This window comes from Nansenia antarctica (genome assembly GCF_963989245.1).
Source record: "Nansenia antarctica genome assembly, chromosome: 13".
NCBI classification, from domain to species: domain Eukaryota; kingdom Metazoa; phylum Chordata; class Actinopteri; order Argentiniformes; family Microstomatidae; genus Nansenia; species Nansenia antarctica.
The window spans coordinates 2296651-2318439 of NC_137683.1; the positions used below are offsets into that span (position 1 = coordinate 2296651).

Genomic DNA, 21789 nt, shown 5'->3' on the forward strand with positions numbered 1-21789 from the left:
TAGGGGGTGAGGATTTAAAGTTTCAATAACACTGTTAAAACATTTGAGCAAGCATCATGATGGTGAATGAAATAATTTCTACTGTGAGTCTCTCAATAACACAGCAACAAGACAAAAGGACGACAAGGCTAAAGACGACAATGGAAAAATGTTCCATCATCATCAGATAGTGCCTCATTGCAACCGGAAAAGCATGATGGTCCCTCTGTTGAAGATCGACCTAGGATATCAAAGAACCAAGACAAGACACCACCTAAAGAAACTAATTGACGATATCCCTATTTGTTAAAAATGTGTAATTATGAAACAAACTATGGAAAAACATTTGATTCAACTTAATGATGGAAATGATACCTACTTCATTTGTAATGAGTATTTAGACATAGTAATGAGAAACCTATTTGGATATTTTCTCCTTTAAACAACAAAAGGTTTTTATCCAAAGAAGGTGATTATTAATCAGAGTAGTTTAACCACAAAGTGACCTTTTACTCATGCCAAGTCAATTGTGGAGTGAGATGTTTGTTCACTTTGTCAGGCCACATGACTAAGGACTTGTATTTGTCTATGGGGAAAGTCATTTAATGACGATTCCGGGGGAGGAATGCAAGATCTCAGCCATGTGGAAAGAAAGAGAAATAATTAAAGTTACTGTCCATTAGAGGAGAAAAAAAAAGAGTGAGCTGATATGATGCGTTTTGTGTAACTATATGCAAATGCTGTGTGTCTATCGAATATAGCAATACTCATTGTTTAACCTTAAACATACTTTAAGTATGGTCACTCTCAGGACAGAAATTGACCACTCTGAGTCAACATGCGTTTCTGTGTAATTGGACCTGGGCCAGATTTAGAGAGCACGGGTAGTGGTGACCAGTTTAACTCTAAGGACATTGGAGCCTGGCAGTGGTCAGCAAGGTGGAACAACAGGGACACAGGATGGAGCCATGTAGGGGAACTGATGTCAGTATATTTAGGACCGGCCAGTCAGCTGACTAGAATCAGGTAACTGTTGCTGGGACGACTAAACCGTTATGGTATGGAAGAGAGGCGAACGCCACATCTAACTTTAAGCTGATTCCTGTGTCAGCAGGAATCTAGAATATAAGGAGCCACTGTAAGATGTCATTCTGTGTGTGTCTTCTCTGCCTGCTGTGATGGAAGCACACCCAGCGCTGTGAATAAACTTGTATCTTAATTGTCTACTTGAGCAATCTATTAATTAATTACTGAAAGGGGAAAGCAACAAATCTCGGTCGCCGCCCTCATCTGAATATCACCCACTATCACTCGCCGTGGGAACAACGCTGGCCTGCTCTATTCAGCGGTTTGGGCTGCCTCACCGCCTTCAACCACCAGCCCCTCCTCAAGCCCGAGGTGCATCCGGTGATACAGCCCATACGCCGCCTGCCCCTCGCCCTACGCGACGACGTCACCGCCGAGCTCCAGAAACTCTCGGATGCGGGCATCATCGAGCGTGTCGATGCCTCCCCCTGGATTTCGAACCTGGTGGTGGTAAAGAAAAAGTCAGGGGGCCTGCGTCCGTGCATCGATCTCAGGTCAGTCAACAAGGCAGTGATCCCGGACAGGTACCCGCTGCCCACGGTGGAGGAGCTGGCTGCACATTTCTACGGCTCCTCTGTGTTCTCGAAACTCGACCTTCGCCAAGGCTACCTACAGGTTCCGCTGCACCCCGACAGCCGCAACCTGACAGCTTTCGTGACGCATGGCGGGGTGTTCCGCTACACCCGCATGCCCTTCGGTCTCAGCTCAGCCCCCAGCTGTTTCCAGAAGATCATGACCACCATCTTCGCCGGCATCCCGGGCGTGGTCATCTTCCTGGACGACATAGTGGTCCATGGTGCGACACCGGACGTCCATGACGAGCGCCTGGCGAGGGTGTTGGATGTCCTCGCCAGCCACAACCTCACGCTAAATGGGGAAAAGTGCACCTTCGCCACTCCGGTCATCGAGTTCGTGGGGTTCCGCCTGACCGCCGACGGACTCAGCCCGCTAGACTCTAACGTAGAGGCTGTGCTGTGCCTGCCGGAGCCGTCCTGCCCAGCTCAGCTGGCTTCGTTTCTTGGGATGACGGCCTACTACCTGCGTTTCCTTCCCCGATACTCCATGACCACCTTCCCACTGCGTGAACTATTGAAACAGGACGCGGTCTGGGAGTGGACCCCGGCCTGCTCTGCTGCTATTCACCAACTGAAGAAGCAGCTGACCTCGCCGCCGGTGCTGGCATTCTTTGACCTGGCAAGCCCCACACTCGTGACGTGTGATGCATCCAACATGGCGATCGGGGCGGTGCTGTCCCAGATCCAGGGGGGCACGGAACGCCCGGTGGCATTCGCCTCTCGGTCCCTCAACACAGCTGAACAAAAGTACTCGGTGGGGGAGCGGGAGGCGCTAGCCTGCGTCTGGGCGTGCGAGCGGTGGCATATGTATGTGTACGGGCGACACTTTACATTGCGAACTGACCACCAGGCTCTCACGGCCCTGCTCGCTACTTCAGGTTCGGGCCACAAGCCGCTGAGGATCTACCGCTGGTCGGAGAGGCTTCAACCATATGACTTCACCACACTGTTTACCCCCGGCAGGGAAAATGTAGTGGCTGACCTGCTCTCCCGAGCCACCCCCGTCCCAGCACTCGGCGGCCCCAACCCCGGCCCGTTGCCCAACAAGGGCCCAGACGAGATGGAGTCAGAGCTCGTGCTCATGCTTCACGCCCCACTCCAGGCCACGGTTTCCCTGGAGGACCTTCAGTGCGCGTCGACAGAGGACCCCACGCTCTCCCATCTCCGCACTTACATCCGGGAGGGTTGGCCCACGAAAGTGCCGGAGGAGCTGGCGTCTTTTCATCAGGTCAGGAATGAACTGACCTGCTGGAATGGTGTCTGTGTGGCCCGGGGGCTCCGCACGTTCATCCCCAGCGACCTCAGGGCGCGCGTCCTCGCCATGGCGCACGAGGGCCACCTGGGCATTGTAAAGGTGAAGCAGCGCTGCAGGGATTTGGTGTGGTGGCCGGGCATAGACCGTGATATCGAGATGATGGTGAAGGACTGCACGGGCTGCCTGGTCAGTGGGAAGACGGGCCCGCCACCCTCACCACCCCTACAGCCCTTGCAGTGGCCACCCACGCCTTGGGAGCACATCCAGCTGGACATATGTGGCGAACTTCATGGCGTCCCACACCACCAACGTTTCCTCCTAGTGGCCTACGACCTCCACTCAAAGTGGCCAGAGGTGGTCGCCACGGGGTCCGTAACAGCTCGGGTGGTCACTGACTTCCTCTCCTCTCTGTTTGCTCGGTGGGGCAATCCAAACGCCATCACAACTGATAATGGCCCGCAGTTTGTCTCAGCGGAGTTTGCCGTCTTCGTGGAGGAAAGGGGGATCAAACACATACGTACGGCGTTCTACCACCCGGAGGCAAATGGGGGGGTCGAGCGTTTTAACCAGACTCTGAAGAATGGGGTCAGAGCACACCTGGCAGATGGCCTGCCGTTCTCAGCCGCCTGCTCCGCACCCTGCTTCACTACAGAGCAACGCCGCACTCAACTACCGGCAGCTCCCCAGCCCTCCTGATGATGGGCCGTGAGCTGCAGCTTCCTCTGAATCGGCTGCGGGCCCCAGCGGTCGCCACGCCAACAGCAGCACCCTGCCAGAGAGCCAGGGTCGCAGACGCACAGTGGCGGATGAAGCAGCGGTTCGATAGGAGACGGAGGGTGAGAACACCTCCCTTCACAGAGGGGGACTGGGTCAGGATTCGCCGCCCTAACCGGGACCACAAGCTGCTCTCGTTCTGGTCTGCGCCGATGAAGGTCACCGCTCAGCTGGGACCAGCCTCGTTTCGCCTGGACGACGGATCACGGTGGCACGCAAGCCGGCTTCGAAAGGTGGCATCGCCTCCCATCATAGACCCAGAACAACCGCAGGGTCCAGCTGAGTTCCCACCTGAACTGGTGGAGGCCGGGGTTCGCCCAGAGGCTCGTCCGGCCCGTGCCCGGGTCAGACAGCACACCTGAGAGACTATACCGTGGACTGGTGAACCCAAGGGTAAGGTTTAGTGCATAGCCTGTTCAGTGGCAGAATACCCCACATGGCTATGCTGGTGACTGGCAGTCTACCCAGTTCATCAAGGTAAAAAAAGTTTGATAATTATAATGTTGTGTTCTTCTGGTTCCTGTGGGGGGGGTAAATTAGTTAGTGGCGTAACGCCGGTTGAAACGTGTTGTTGAAGTGCAAGATGGCAATGTGTGAAGACAATAAAGTTGACTGTTATTCAAGGTGCGGACAGTTATTGATCATAACAGGGTTCAGCGTCAGTTCGCTTCGGTGCACCTTGCTGCCTGATTGTCTGTCCCTGTGTCATTCACTCTCAACATGGATACAAGTACAATAAGCATTCTTTAGGTGGTGGTAGATTCTCTATTCGGACATTATAGCCGCTATATGTGGGACTGTCGGTCCGATATTGTAAAAAATAAATAATAATAATTTACGGAAGTACATGTCTCAAGTATTATCTCGGCGGTTAGTCGAGTGAAAGAAAAACAACATACAGATGATAATTCACACAATATAATACCACGAAAGCACTAAACAATAACATTTATTTGGGCAGCATCATACTCAAACTCAGGCAGAAGGGCAGGGTCCGGCCAGGTTCAGAGTCACAGACTGTCAGTGCATCATACAGGTACATAATTCAGCATGGTTAGGCTATATATAGCTGTTTCTTTTTCTATTCTACTATTCTATTCTACTTCTGCTGTCTGCGTCTCCCTGGGTATTCCTAGACCAGATGGCAAACAGTAAAGAAATGCCACAATATACCAGGGCTTAAGAAACGAGATGTCCAACAAAGGATTGGACAAACCCTGGCCAATTTTGCGCAACAAGTAGACTCTGATGCAGCGGAGACAGGGTTGCCAGAAGGGCTGGTTTTTGGTGGATTTAGAAGTTTTTAGATTGGTTAGGTTGGAAATTCTCAATCCCATCTGGCAACCCTTAGCGGAGAGTCTACAGATTGTATGTTTACAGATATCGCACTACTGTGCACACCACACTTTGTTAAAAGAAATAAAGCTTGTACTTTTCTACTTATAATACATTCTACTGATGTAGTCTACCATTTGGTTTTAGTTATAGGCTATTGCTCTCACTTGTTTGTACCTTTTGCTAAGTCAAGCATGTAGAATGTAATATTGCGAAATTTCGCAACGTCAATAACGCATCGGACTCTAAAAAAACACACGTTTTTTTAAACCTCCGTTGCGAAAGGGCCCCCGCCGCCACCTTGTTGCGGGGGAGCCTCGGGATTTTTCGGTACGCCACTGGGGGCCCTGTCATGGCCATCCCAATCTCCAGACCTGAACCACATTGAAAACCTCTAGTTTAGTTATAGAATAAAACACAATTTAAATTTTACTCAAAAACATACTAAAAATTGTTATACTTTACTATAAATAGTAAAACCAGAGAAACTGAAAATGTGCAGTGGTCTCTTAATTTCTTTCCAGAGCTGTATATTAGACAACAATTGAAATTAAAATGTCACAATGAAAAGCATAGAAAAAGGATGTGGCAACAAGGCAAGTACTACTTTGATTGATTGATTGAGAATGTTTATTTTGGTCCCCTATGCAATTCACAATACAGATATAAAAAAAAAATGTACACAGTCACAATTCATAACACCAGGACCAAAAAGGTGTAGGCTGAAGCCGTGGCTTATTGCGCCTACCCTTGTTACATGTATACAATGAAAAGCATAGAAAAAGGATGTGGCAACAAGGCAAGTACTACTTTGATTGATTGATTGAGAATGTTTATTTTGGTCCCCTATGCAATTCACAATACAGATATAAAAAAAAAATGTACACAGTCACAATTCATAACACCAGGACCAAAAAGGTGTAGGCTGAAGCTGTGGCTTATTGCGCCTACCCTTGTTACATGTATGCATGTCCCCCCATGAATGCATAATCAAAACATTGAAACTTTTATAAACAAAATTTCACTTACGCATGTCAACAAAAAGTTCAGAAAATACCAAACAAAAACTATATTTAAACCTCTGTTTTATACTTGTTAATCATCTTATTTTTAAATATTTTTTTAAATCCTTTTAGTGTACTACACATTTTCATTTCCTTTTCAAAAGTATTCCATAAATTAACTCCTTTAACTGTTATACATCTTTGTTTTGCATTTGTTCTAATCTTTGTTTTCATAAACATACATATTCCTCTGAATTCGTAATTACTCTGTCTAACTTGAAATAGTCTCTGGATACAGTCTGGAAGCATCTTATTTTTTACTTTATACATTACTTGTGCCATTTTGTAGTCCACCAATTCTTTAAATTTGAGATCATAGGTGTTTATGAATAATTTGTTAGTTGGTTCTTGATAGGCAGCTCTGTTTATAATTTGTATAGCTCTTTTCTGTAGTAAATACATTGGATTTGTGATTGTTTTGTATGTGTTTCCCCACACTTCCACACAGTAAGTTATGTATGGAACTATTAGAGGTGACTTCAACATCCAGTCAGAGGCTTCTCTCATCTGGAGTACTTGACCTTCTCCTCCCCTTCGGCTTCACCCTGTCCCGCTCTCCTCCGACTCATAAGGCAGGCAATCAGCTCGACCTTGTCTTCACCAGATCCGCCCATACCTCCAACCTTACTATTACCCCTCTCCCAGTTTCTGATCATCACTTTGTATCCTTCTCTCTTCCCCTCAAAACCCCCTCTCCCCCACCACCCTCTCTTCTTCTGTCTTATCCTCCCTACCCTCTGTTGAATCCTTCTCCCTTCTATCCACTGATTCAGCATCCTCCACCCTCCTGTCCTCTGTCCACTAACCTTGAAGCCTACACGATCCTCTCCATGTGCTCCCTGGTTCTCTGAAACGTTACATGCTTAGGGCAGAGCTCAGGGCATCTGAGAGGAAATGGAGAAAAACCATCCTCCCTGATGACCTTAACCTCTATCACTCTCTCCTCTCCATCAACCAGGCTCTGGCCTATCATCTTTTTCCTCCCTCTCCCCTGAGGAGATTCTCACACTTATCACATCCAAGTGGGCAACCACCTGCCCTCTCGATCCCATCCCATCCCCTCTTCTCCAATCCATTTCCTCCGACATCCTTCCTTACCTCTCCACCGTAATCAACTCCTCCTTATCCACAGGATCTGTCCCGGCTGCCTTCAAGATAGCCAGAGTCAAGCCTCTCCTCAAGAAACCAACCCTTGACCCGTCCTCTGTCCACAACTACAGACCGGTATCCCTTCTCTCTTTTCTCCAAAACCCTTGACTATCTCCGTAAGATGGAACACCTGGACCCCTGACATTGCCAGTCATAATGCTTTACATTCGAAACAAGCAGTAACACAGTAACCAACGTTCCATGGATAAGATAAAATCTTAGATTTCATACATTGGGATTTAGCTGATCTTATATCGTGTGTTGTCACTCAAACACCATGCTCCAACTGAACCACCAAAACCATCAGGGGCCATCTAATAATCCTTTGAGAAGCCTGTTTCCAACCATAAGTGTTTTTCTGCTTTCAGCGTGAGATGCTCATACAGGCTTCACAGACTAGTGTACCGTATTAATTGTTCTCCCATGGCTTCTAAAGGGTAATTATATGCACGGTGCACTCATAAACCTTCTGTCAGGAAGCTTATGTTAGCCTTCATCCCAGATCCATACTCGTTGTCTTCAGGGGGATATGTGTATGTGTACCAGGGTACTTCTCTACAATTTAACCCTTCTATGCTTGTTGAGAACGTTGTCATGGGGGAAATAACCATAGCTGATTAAATAATGCATGTTAGAGAATGTGATAACTAGGAAAAGGCATAGCTATAGTGAATGAAGATTCGTTTGTTGTGTTTCTCTCCTTTATGAATGTGGTCATTAAAGCACTAGTTCAGCGATAAAGGCAATCCAAGGTGAATAATGGTGAAAGCTATTGTCATTAGTGCTTTCAACATATTTCATTAGTTTAGTGCAAACCATTTCTGAAATGAGTTTGGTGATGAGATTACACCAGTAGGATGAGATCTAAACCATATCTGATCTTGATCCTGAACACCAGTGTGCCTCAGGGCTGTGTGCTGAGCCCTCTACTCTACTCCCTCTTCACCTGACTGTGTGCCGATGCATGGCTCTAACTCCATCATCAAGTTCGCAGATGACAGCACGGTGGTAGGCTTGATAAGTAACAAGGATGAGTCGGCCTACAGGGAGGAGGTCCAGCATCCAGTGGTGCGGTGCACTGACAACAACCTGGCCCTCAACACCAGTCAGACCAAGGAGATCATTGTGGACTTCAGGAAAACTGGGGGCTGTGTACACTCCCCCATCTACAGCAATGAGATGGGAGTGGAGCGTGTTCCCAGCTTCAAGATTCTGGGTGTACTCATCTCCGAGGACCTCTCTTAGACCTCCAACTCCTCTTCCTTGGTCAAAAAGGCGCAGCAGCGCCTATACTTCTGAGGAGATTGAAGAAAGTCCAGCTGTCTACCAGGATCCTGACCAACTTCTACCGCTGCACCATTGAGAGCATCCTCACCAACTGCATCACAGTGTGGTATGACAACTGCACTGTGTCTGACCGGAAGGCCCTGCAACGGGTGGTGAAAACCGCCCAGCGCATCGTTGGCACCAAACTCCTTTCCATCGAGTCCCTCCAGGCAGCCTGGTGTCGCTGGAGGGCGGCAAACATAATCAAGGACACCTCCCACCCCCGCCACGGTCTGTTTGACCCCCTACCTTCTAAGAGAAAGTCTAGGATCCTCAGGTCCCGTACCAGCAGGCTCTCACTCTGATAAACAATCCTCTTCACAGACACTCTGCTGAACAACCCCCCCCCCCCCCACATGGGTTACATTGACAATGACTCTCAGTATATCCCACCCTGGGGTGCAATGTCTCTCAGTACCCCCCCCCCCCCCCCCCCTTTTATACATCTGTACATTACGTACTGTACATAAGCTACCATAACTGTACATGGCTGATACCTGTATAGGCCTACCTGTAAACTACCATACTTGCCATACCTATCACTATTTGTATCATGTTTTTATATCACTATTTGCACTTCAGAAGAACGAACTGCATTTCGTTGTAGGCTACTCTGCAATGACAATAATGTTGAATCTAATCGAATCGAATCTAATATCTCAATGGAATAAATAAACCAAACAACCAGACATGGAAAATTCTTACTTTAACCAACATTGTTTATTCACTTTAAATAGAGTAAATGGACTGAAAGTGACTGAGAAATGATACTCCTGAGAATAGGAATTTATCCGACAAAATCACGTGCTCTGTCAATGAACATTAAAGCAGGGAATTTAAGGCGAAAGGGAGAGCGAGGCAAGAGAAAGGGAGGGGGGGTGTATGGATTTGTTTGCTGTATAATCCGTGCGCGTGCCGCACAGCAGGAACACACCATCTGTTTCCACTAGAGCTATGACTGAAATGTGGTCAAGATTGGCGAGAGACAGCTGCCTATTGCAGGACTGGTGAGCTCCCTCCCGTAGCCTGCCAACCAGTAGGCTACGAGTTCTGAATTAAAACCCACTCGTCGTTTGTGAAAGAGAAAGCGGAGCCGGAACATCATGAAAGAAGATGCATAGAGAATTAATGTGAAGGAGAGAGTGAACAATTGCATTTTAACAAATCTGTATCGTTGGTTTATTTATGACATAACCTGATTGATACGGCTGGGATAGGACTGAATTGGATAATGACATCCCAGAACGGCATGATGCTGAAACCAACCTGGGTGCATTGTATTGAAGACTGAGTGCTGATTTCCCTGCATCGATGAAGCGCTTGCAACGTCTGAGAATAAACTCGATTTTCTGTAGCCTAACACATTGGTGAGCCATGTATTCGTTGTTTTGTTCATCATAGTAGAGATGAATTGTTCGTATGATTTTGCCAACTGAAATGTTCAGGCGAGGCTATTCGTTACAATCCCATGGGCGACATTATTAGGCTGCATTTAAGATAAAGTGACCTTAATGATAACCATTCATGTGTGATCCCGCTAAATATTCTTCTAGTGAACGCAGACCATTCACTTGCTCGTGTCTCTCTTGTTTGTTTACACTTCTTCATCAGTTATACAATTGTTTCTTAAAGACGACTTTTGAGTACCTATTTGTTATTTTCATCTAATATGCTCAAATTTCGCTCAAATCAACTTATTTTATACGGTTTGAACTGACTTTAATTACTATTTGAATTCCTAAATGAATTCCTTAAATTGTTTTATTAACCGTTCAAGGTGAGATGCTATCTAAATGCTCATTGATTGTTTTGTCACAGGTGTTCCAACTTCACTTGTATCTCTATATTCGGATTTTCTCTAAACAGTCTGCATTTCGTATTTGTCAATATTATTTTGGACAAACCAGTTTCCCTTTTTTCTTCAGATAGAGACAGTTTACAAACAAGCACAATTATTACATTTTTTACATTTTCAAAACGCGCTTTCCCCGTCTGCCGTAACAGATCTGTACATTTGGCCTTCACGTGTTGCCGTAGAGATGGGAGACAGCATGTCCAGGCGCCTGAAGCTGGTGTCGGCTACAGAAGAGATGGAGGAGCGCTCCTTTAACAACCCCTACCCCGCCTGGGACCAGGGAGGCTCCTCGGCTTCACATTCAGGGACGGAGAGTGACTGCAACGAGCCCTTCGATGCAAATGGAAAGGTTAGAGACATGTCGTTTATTGCATTTGTTAACCATAAGATCTCTGGCTAACTACCTAGCTTAATACTAGCCTGCCTGGGTCTCTTCCTGACTTTACTGCGTCATCACATTTCACTTCAGTTGAGCAAGCTGTTTAGTAAAGGTATATTAAAGCTGTTTAGTAAAGGTATATATTAAAGCTGTTTAGTAAAGGTATATTAAAGCTGTTTAGTAAAGGTATATATTAAAGCTGTTTAGTAAAGGTATATATTAAAGCTGTTTAGTAAAGGTATATATTAAAGCTATTTAGTAAAGGTATATATTAAAGCTGTTTAGTAAAGGTATATATTAAAGCTATTTAGTAAAGGTATATATTAAAGCTGTTTAGTAAAGGTATATATTAAAGCTATTTAGTAAAGGTATATATTAAAGCTATTTAGCAAAGGTATATTAAACAAGCTATTTAGTAAAGGTATATATTAAAGCTATTTAGTAAAGGTATATATTAAAGCTATTTAGTAAAGGTATATATTAAACAAGCTATTTAGTAAAGGTATATATTAAAGCTGTTTAGTAACGGTAGATATTAAAGCTATTTAGTAAAGGTAGATATTAAAGCTATTTAGTAAAGGTCTATATTAAAGCTATTTAGTACAGGTATATATTAAGCTATTTAGTACAGGTATATATTAAAGCTATTTAGTAAAGGTATATATTAAACAAGCTATTTAGTAAAGGTATATACTAAAGCTATTTAGTAAAGGTAGATATTAAAAAGACCCTGGTTATGAAATGGTTTATTATAGCAGCAGGACCACAGTTGAAGTCGGACGTTTACATAGGGCTACACCTTAGCCAAATACATTTCAAATGAGCTGGTTTACATAAATAAAGGCTATGTACACTATCCACTATACTATACTGTACAGATAAGACGACTAGGGTTGTCATATTGCACATAGTGTTATTGCACATTCATTTAAAGTGTCGCAGTTTGCAGGCTTGAAATGTACACATTTGTGCCTCAGCACTACACCTGATTTTTTCAATCCAGCAGCTGCCATCAATCCGTCCAGACTGTCCAGGGCCCAGAACCTAGGTCTTTGCTGTGTTCAGGGCCTGGATGGCCCTGGGGTAGAAGCTGAGCTTCAGTCTGTGTCAATTCCTGACATGTCAATCCTAGTATATTCCCTGTTTTAGGTCAGTTAGAATTATGACCTACTACTTTATTGTAAGAATGTGAAATGTCAGAATAATAGTAGAGTGAATTATTTATTTCAGCTTTTATTTCTTTCATCACATTCTTAGTGGGTCAGAAGTTCTAGTTTGTATTTGGTAGCATAGACTTTCAATTGTTTAACTGGGGTCAAACGTTTCGGGTAGCCTTCCACATGATTCCCACAATACGTTTTGACCATTAATACCATACTATCTTGGCTTTGTTGTCCTCAAGCCATTTTGCCCTTTCGAAGTAGCCTATGTTTGGCTACATTGTCCATTTGGAAGACCCATTTGCGACCAAGCTTTAACTTCCTGTCTGATGTCTTGAGATGTTGCTTCAATATATCCACATACTTTTCCTTCCTCTTGATGCCATCTATTTTGTGAAGTGCACCAGTCCATCCTGCAGCAAAGCATTTCTCCAAAGAGTAAGACCTTTGGCGGTCTTGGAGAAGTGGCTTCTTCCTTGCTGAGCAGTCTTTCAGAAATGTAGATATATTTACTGTGGATACAGTGGGGTGCACAAATGTGGGCACCCCTGGTTTAAATGTCTGTTACAATTAATCTCCAAGTGATTGAAAGCAAACCTGAACACTAAATTCTACAAAGTTAAACATGACACCTTTCAGCTTTCCCCCCCCCAGTTTTTAAATGATAAACAAGAAAAAGGGCCCTATGCAAATGTTTGGGAACCCTTTTGGATTATTCTTTGTTACCTTTTGAGAAGGTGATTACTAAGGCCCAGACCAAGGTGATTTACTCGTTAGGGCTTCAATGAGTCAGGTGAATATAATTCCAGTGTTGAACTATATATTCTGAAGTAACTCCATGCCTTCTAAAGTATCCGACTGTAGTGGCTGTTGTGTCTGGTGTTAAAACACATGGGTTCCTAAACAGTTGTCCAAGGATGTCAGAATCAAGATAGTTCACTTCCACCAGCAAGGAGTAGGCTACAAAAAACCCTTGCAAAACTACCAATTTCCACTTTCAGAAACATCATCAGAAAATGGAAAATAAATGGAACAATTGAAGTCAATGGAAGATCTGGAAAACCAAGAAAAATGTCAGATAGAATGGATTCTATCTGGCCACAACCGAAGAATGTATGTTTGGAGAAAAAAGGGTGAAGCATTTGTAGAGAAGAACACCTTGCCAACTGTTAAGCATGGAGGTGGATATATCAAATATGAGATGACATTCTAGAGGCTAATGTTCGAAGGTCAGTCCAGAAATTGGAGTTGAAGAGAGGTTGGGTATTCCAGCAAGACAATGACCCGAAGCATACCTCAAAACCAACCATGAAGTAGCCTACCTCCAGGAAAGATGGATGAAGGTTTTAGAATGGCCATCACAGTCCCCAGACTTGAATATTATTGAAAGTCTGTGGAGAGATCTCAAACAGGCTGTGCATGCAAGAAGGCTGAATAATATTTCTGAGCTAGAGGTTTGTTCTGCCAGGAAGAATGGGGCAAAATAAAAAAAACAAGAATTGAAATACTCTTAGCTTGCTACAGGAAGCGTTTGCAAGCTGTTATAGTTGCCCGAGGAGGAGTTACAAAGTACTGGCTGAGACGGTTCCCAAACTTTAGGTTTGCTTTTCACTTAAATATTAATTGTAAAAGGCATTTTGACTAGGGGTGCCCACATTTTTGCACCCCACTGTAGATACTTTTGTACCTGTTTCCTCCAGCATCTTCACAACGTCCTTTTCTGTTGTTCTTGGACTGATTTGCACTTTTCGCACCAAAGTACGTTCGTCTCTAGGAGACTGAATGCGTCTCCTGAGCGGTATGATGGCTGTGTGGTTCCATGGTGTTTATACTTATATACTATTGTTTGTACAGATGAATGTGGTATCTTCAGGCGTTTCGAAATTGCTCCCAAGGATGAACTAGACTTGTGGAGGTCCACACTTAATTTGCTGAGGTCTTGGCTGATTTTATTTTGATGATGTCAAGCAAAGAAGGGCTGAGTTTGGAGATCGGACTTAAAATACATCCACAGCTCCAATTGACTCAAATGATGTCACTTAGCCTATCAGAAGGTTCTAAAGCCATGACATAATTTTCTGGAATTTCCAAAGCTGTCAACTGTTGACTGGCACTGTCAACTTAGTGTATGTGAACGTCTTACCCACAGGAATTAGCCTATGACAGGGGTCACCAACTACATTTGTCCAAGGGCCAGAATTTTTCGAAGCGTACTCTGTGGGGGCCGGACTTATATATATATATTTATTTTATTTCGGCATAATTAGCATATTATTGTTTAATATTTTCACTTTCTTACTAAATGTAGGTTATTAATGGCTTATCAGTGTTAACAGACTCCTGACACCTATACTGCAGCCAGCCACCAGGGGGCGATCAAGATATTTTGGCTTCACTTCATTGTAATAATTTTCAGTTATCAATCAAGCAAAGTGTCACACTCAAAGAGAGAACCTGAAGCGTAAAATTGACGTGGAAAAACGCAGCTTTAATGAGAAAGGGACTGACAAGTACGCATTCATCTTGCCAACATTTAGTAACGCAAAACCTGTATGCCTCATCTGCACTGAAACGGTAGCTGATGAAAAACAATACAATCTTCGCCGTTACAATTATACAAGGCATGCAGCTTTCAGAGAATCATACCCTGAGAAGTCATATCCTGAGACCCATCGCAGAATAATCGAAAACTTAAAAGCTGGATATGGACATGCCAGTGGAATTATTAGCAGAATGTTATCTGAACGAGAGGGCAACTAGTGCATCTCTCCGGGCTGTCTGGGTTCTACAAGCATAACAAGCCATTTACCTCATTCATTTTTTGACTGAGAAGTTAGTTGTTATTTAAGTCACTGTAATGTGCATGTAAAAAAAAAACACTACATTTTAAATGAGAGCTATGAGTTTGTCCCCATTATTGCATGCGAATAGGTGCTACGTCTGCCGCATTCCATTTAAAAGACGGAAATTAGTTTCAGCTTTGCTACTATACTATTATATAAACCCCTCAAAAAAAGTTTGGAAACGTTATTTCAGTCGATTCTTCCTCCCGTTTAATAATACCAATTGGTATTGTATTTTATAGCGTTGGAAATAGGGCTGGGACGACGCGTCGACGTAGTCGACGTAATCGACTACGTCAATACGTCGACTTGCGTAATGTGCGTCGGTGCATCGCAAAAAAATAATAAATCGAACTGCAATTGCGGCACTGCGTCGACGTGGTGGCGGGGGCGCTGTTTCGCAAATAAGTTAGCTTTCGTTTTTGCTAGCGAAATAGCTGATAGTATGTTGACTGCTCAAGGAGAATACATATTTGAAAGTACAGAATGCCTGAGAGCCTTATATTGCATTATATTACATTATATTTTGAATGGTCATCTGGTGCCTGAATATTGTGTTTTCCTTTACATAAATAATGACATTTCCACCATAAATTGATGCAGAAAGGTCACAAATTGGTGCATATCAATTCACCAGAATGCAAGAAATTAAGTGTTTGATGTAGGAGCCAACGGACCCCCATGGGCATCCGAAGTGATATAAAGAGTTTACCTCGATCAATTCTCTTCAAAGATATCAAAATTTTTTCACAACTTTGCATGCTATACAGGGCTCTACGCTAACCTTTTTCACTAGGAGCACATGTGCTCCTAAATGAAAAATGTTAGGGTCACACAAAGAAATTTAGGAGCACAGTGAAACATTTTATTATAACACATTTTTATTAGTGATTTTGCAATGTTTGCACCAAAATCACACATTGGCCCATGCCTACAGCCCTACTAGACGCAGAGTTGATGGCATTGTATTATGGTAACTAGCTGTGTCAAGTTCTCCTGGTTAGCAGCATGTTCATTCATTCATCCATGTCATGCCTGTCAGCTAGCAGCTAGCAGCCCAGCCAGGCTTTAGGGCTAGGTCTGTCAGCTAGCAGCCCAGCCAGGCCATGCAGAGGTCTGTCTCCATGCTGCCCACCTCCCTGCTGCTGGGTCAGGCTACATCAGTCACACACGGTGGCCAGACAACTCCACATCTAGGGGTATTAAACTACCCCACATCCAGATGACCAGTCCCCAGCCCCATGCTGCCCAGGGTGGTGACATGTGGAGGTGGCCAGCCCAGCACGGTGCCTCTGCGGCGGCTAGCTGTTAGCACACAGTTGCATTTTCATGCCATTAGGCAACTTGAATGAATGAATGAATGAATGAATGAATGGACTTTATTGTCATTGCTACAGTACAGGTACCAAACAACGAAATTTAGGAGGGGTGGCTCCCCTGGTGTTAGGAAAAAAAAAAAAACGTTTAGAAAAAGAATAAAATCACAAGAAGGTAAGGAGCTGGTTTACATAAATAAAGGCTATGTACACAATCCACTGTACTATACTGCACAGATAGTCAACTAGGGTTGTCATATTGCACAATAGTATTTTTTCACGTTATTTAAAGTGTCACAGTTTGCAGGCTTGAAATGTACATGTTTGTGCCTCAGCACTACACCTGATTTTTTCAGTCCAGCAGCTGCCATACAATCCGTCCAGACTGTCCAGGGCCCAGAACTTAGGTCTTTGCTGTGTTCAGGGCCTGGACGGCCCTGTGGTAGAAGCAGTTCTTCAGTCTGTTTGTCTTAGCGGCCGGGGTCCTGTACCTCCTTTTCGAGGGCAGCCTGGTAAAGTGTACGTGCCCAGGGTGGGTCGGGTCCCTGGAGATCTTTGAGGCCTTCCTGAGACAGCGTGTGTTGTACAGCTCTTCCAGAGAGGGGAGGGGGGCGCCGGTGATCTTCTGTGCTGTTCTCACTACTCTCTGTAGCGCATTTCTCCCCGCTGTTGTGCAGCTGTAGAACCAGTTGCAGATGCCGTAGGTGAGGATGCTCTCCACTGCGCCGCGGTAGAAGGCCACCAGTAACTTGCTTCCTAGGGTTTCCTAGGGTTAGAGATGCATTTGGACTTCTGGAGTACCTCCACTACTTTCAATGGGTTCTGAAGGTCTGAGAGCTTTCTACTTTCTACCCTGGGTAGTTAACCCTGGTTGTAACCTTGGGTTCAAATCTGGAGTGTGTGGGACCAAATGTGTAGATGTGGTGAGCTAATGAAGCTAATGAAGCTTGAGATAAGAAAAGGGCGCTTGTCTCTTTAAGGCCCAGGAGGGAGTTAGCGATTAGCGATGTTAGCTTAACATGACTTCCCGTGGTCGTAGCGGGCTGGCTGACGGCTTAAAATGTGGCCACACGGTTCGCGCAGATTTATTTTTAGAAAAAAAAACAAACAAAAAAACATCTGTACTCGCACAGTGTGCTCGTGAATTTATTTCTCTAGTCGCACAGATGTATTTTTAGTCGCAATTGCGAGTGAAATGGTCGCACTGTCGAGCCCTGCTATACGATGCCACCATTTTTTTCCAGAGACGGTAAACACGGCCTAAGGCACATCCAGTTTTCTCCAACTGGAGAATGTGTCATGTCCGGTTTCAACGCCGAATTTCCATACCATTGGTCGGCCAACCCCAAAAAATCCCCAGCAGCAGCAGCAGCAGCAGCAGCAGCAGCAGCAGCAGCAGTAGCAGTAGCAGTAGCAGTAGCAGTAGCAGTAGCAGTAGTAGTAGTAGTAGTAGTAGTAGTAGTAGTAAAAAAAATGTGTGCCGGTCAACGTGTCCGGGAACATTTCAATTTACCGGACAAACGTCACATATTCCGGTCATCATATTCAAATATAATATAGCTGTTTGTCACGGTGATTAGCTGTTGTGTAGCCTATATATTCCGTTTAATGTCTATTTCTCATCCGATACGATTAGATGCGAGCTATATAATAAATATAATATAGGCTTTCATGATTGGCATGCGCGCTATGCCATGTCCAGCGCTGAACGCGCGCCACAATGTCAACGGAGTCGCTGTGGCGGTAAATGCCCTCACTCAAGACACAATCTGGAGCCTTAACTGCTTTCAGTAGCTCAGTCAGTCCCACATACTGATGACATGCGATGCCATTTTTTGCCATGTGAAATGCAACTTGTAGCTGAGAGTGCAGCTTATTGTTAGCCGTTTCATTAGCCTTCAGTGGCCTTTGCTGTTGCCTCAAACTGACCGCCGATATGTGCTCACTGCACCGCCTGTGATCAGTGAGAGCCGACATTCTCATATTCGTTGCTCCTCTCGTGAATCCGTTATTCCTCCCCGATTTTTTGCACGGTGAGCAGAACATTTTTCCTTCCCCATCTAAACGCAGCCAGGGAAAATGTTCTTTCCATTTAACTCGGAACCCTCCAGTTGGCTGGAGGAGCCACTACCTCCATCTCTTTACAGTCAGACTTCTCCTCAGACTCATTGTAGCTTGGTTTCATGAAGTAATTGTTAAGCTTACTTTGTCTTGCCATGTTTACCTCTCGCCCGCTATGGTGCACTTTGAGCTGCAACGTTTGCGGGTTAAAAGCGGGTGGCCCGCTGCGCAGGGTTGCCAGATGGGCCGGGCTATCGCCGAATGGGCTACTGGGTTTAGCGGTAATAGACTGGTTAGGCTGTATTGTCAATCCCATCAGGCAACCCTGCCGCCGCTGTTTCGCGGAGTCATCTTCATGCCGGCGTCAAATCATATCATAATAAAAGAAATATATAGCCTATATATTCGTCTTTTTTAATATAGAAGGAATCAGAATGTGAACTTTAGCGAATTGTATTCAAATTGTGCTTAGAGGGAATTATTTTCACCAGACAATATGACCGAAGAGGTTTAAATTTGTCGGACTTCAACAAATTTTACCGGACAAAGACCGGTAATTACCGGTTAACGGAAACCCTGTGTCACACGCTGCTTTGTTTTATAAGAGCAGCAGCTATTACCCAGAGTGCTTTATAAAGACACTGTTAAACAGAGAGAGACAATACAGCCATTATTTTGGGGAAAATTAAGTGATACATTAATCGAACAGTAAAAAATAATAATCGTTAAATTAGTCGTTAGAGTAATCGACTAACCGAAAAATAATCGCTAGATTAATCGTTAGAAAAATAGTCGTTTGGGACAGCCCTAGTTGGAAAGCCTGATTAGTCACCTTTACAACGAGGTACAACTTGTAGGGATCATGCATTCGTGGAATGAGTAACACAGCTAAACGTGTGGGTAGCGGCCCATTTTTTTTTTGCCAAAATCCCCTGCAATATTCTTCTATTGGTATTCACGAGTATTCATAAGTTTGTTTTCTCCGCTCGAAAACTAACCAATGCCTGTTCATGAAGGATGTTACACAGAGCCATGACATCATATCCGGGGGAATGTCAGTAAATTCCAGTAAAACACAGACTTTGCTTATCCAGCGCGAATGCGCCACATGAAACACAGACATCCGGGGGGGGGGGGGGGGATTTCTAAACTACAGACGTCACCACATAGTACTAATCCTGCGCGAATAGTGCTTAAATCGGGAATCTACACACTCTTGTGTCTTGTAACCGGCTTCAAACCGTCTTAGCAGGAAAATTGAGGATTGGTTGAATTCCCCCCAGTGTTTCTAAGCTGCTGGGCTATAAATAGAAACAGACCTCCTCTGAACACTCCCCTTTGCGCCTGTAGCAGTAGTGCAGTGAAAGGTGACTCAGGACTCAGGACACAATTCTCCTTGTTGTAGGAGAACAAACAGGCCCTCTGTGGCCCTGTGTGCTATCAGCCTTATTACGGCTGCTTCGATCTGTTCTCATGCTGATAGTCGAGCTATTTAAAAATGAAGTTCACTTTGCTGTAAAGTAGCTAGGCATCTACTTACTGTAAATTTAGTGTAGTGAAAATGTAATGTAATGAGCAGTGAAGAGGCCAGACCTATAACAAGTAGCCCTAGGCCTACATGGATACAGTTGTAGCGATAGGCCTGGGCCTCGTTGAGCACAGAGCCCTCCTGTCTCTGGTGCTGAAATCCTTTTGGATGTCAAAGTATTGAAGAGGTTGTGCTCTTTCTAGTCTTACACACACTGTAGATGGGAACATATAGCCCCAAGAGAGTACTGAACCCGAGAGTGAATCAGGGGTTGGACGTTGAATGAATCATTAGGCTGTAGGCCTATGTTAGGAAACTCTGTGTGTGCCCATCATTCGGTTATTTCCAAAATGAAAGCCCCATGGTGCAGCTTAGTCGTGTTGTCCTTGAATAATATTATGACATAGTAGAGGTAGTTGTGCTGTGTGCTAGGCCGAGGTCTTTTAGATGCTCTCTTCCCAAGTTGGGAATCAAAGCCAGGAAGCCTTTTGGGCTTGTTATGTGGTGCAGCTGGTGGTCTTCCCTCTAAGGAGGCCTAATAACTAAAGGTTTGGACTCTATCCAAATCACTGTTTACTCTGCTGTGAGGTATCATCTCATGCCATCATCCTTCCTCATTTGTGAAAATTACTGTCACATGACTTTGACCCGGGTTAGTAGATTGGTCTAGAGCAGGGGTCGGCAATAGGCGGCCCGCGGGCCATTGCTGGCCCATCACCAATAATATTTGGCCCAGCAGAATATTTTGAGAATCCACTTTTTTTTTCTTTTTTTTTTTTTTTACAATATCGGACCGACAGTCCCACATATAGCGCCTATAATGTCCGAATAGAGAATCTACCTCCACCTGAATAATGCTTATTGTACTTTTATCCATGTTGAGAGTGAATGACACAGGGACAGACAATCAGGCAGCGGGGTGCACCGAAGCGCACTGACGCTGAACCCCTCATAGTGAATCATAAGTAGGTGGACAACGTGTAGTGCTGAAATAGCCGTGTGTGGTTTGAAAAAAATAACACCAGCTCAGTAAATAATTCAAACGTAATGTTTACGTATATGTGACTGCAACACACATATGAACAGTAACAAAGCAAATTCAGTTTAATATTCTGAAAAACATTGACAACAAAATCGGTGAAAAAAAGAAAAGAAAGAAAAGTAATCCGCTTATGCGAGGGGTGGTGGTGCATAGGCCTATGCTCCTGAAACGACAGAGCAAACACGCTATTAGGGATAATAATTACAATGAGCCATTCATTCAAAATATACAAAATACAATTAGGTTATTAAATACAATAACGACAGGCTTGGTACTCACTTAATGTGAAAAGTGGCATCTCCCATCGGTCAGTATTTGCTTGATATCTGGTTATATGGACGTCACTTTAATCCGCAGGCAGTTCTCAAGTTTTTTTTTGCATCAATCGATTCCTCTCGTGCGTCTTTATCACATTCATTGAGGAAAAGGACGACTCGCATGTATAGAAAGGGAACATTGTGAGCACGGAAGATGTGAGTCTCACAACGGCTTTGCGTTCGCTGTCCATTCCTCTTTAAATGCCCTGTTTTCACCGTCAACTTTCCTCTTTACACCTTTGGAGAGTGACATGATGTTTCTCTTGCTAGTTAGCAGGTTAAATGTTTAGCTAACTTCACCCGGCAGGCAAACAACCAATCCAATAATAATGTGACCTTGTCTGGGAGGAGGGGGGAATCATTCAGAATGAAAGTATGTTAAATAATTATTAGAATAAGCTAGGCTGCGCTACATCGTCAGTCCACACATTTATTATTCAAAACTATGGAAAAGGGTGAAACTACGTTTCAACGTTGTTGAGAATCACAACACAAACTTGCTAGTCAAGCCAAAATACTGCAACGTAATGGATTGGACTGCTACCTAGTTAGCTACAACACTACTTTACATTGTTACCTAGTTAACTACAACACTACTTTACATTGTTACCTAGTTAACTACAACACTACTTTACATTGTTACCTAGTTAACTACAACACTACTTTACATTGTTACCTAGTTAACTACAACACTACTTTACATTGTTACCTAGTTAACTACAACACTACTTTACATTGTTACCTA

The 21789-nt window shown here is 44.3% G+C and overlaps 1 protein-coding gene across 1 annotated transcript in view; it reads left to right on the plus strand.

The window, feature by feature from the left end:
* Positions 1-10582: 10582 nt before the first annotated feature.
* The window catches only part of lancl2 (LanC lantibiotic synthetase component C-like 2 (bacterial)), a gene marked incomplete at its 5' end in the record, with an annotated part of 64847 nt that continues 53640 nt past the window's right edge, over positions 10583-21789 (plus strand). Inside the window, one exon of the mRNA XM_080543841.1 lies at positions 10583-10747. Within this exon, the coding sequence (XP_080399967.1) occupies positions 10583-10747 (165 nt within the window). The remainder of the gene's footprint in view (positions 10748-21789) is intronic.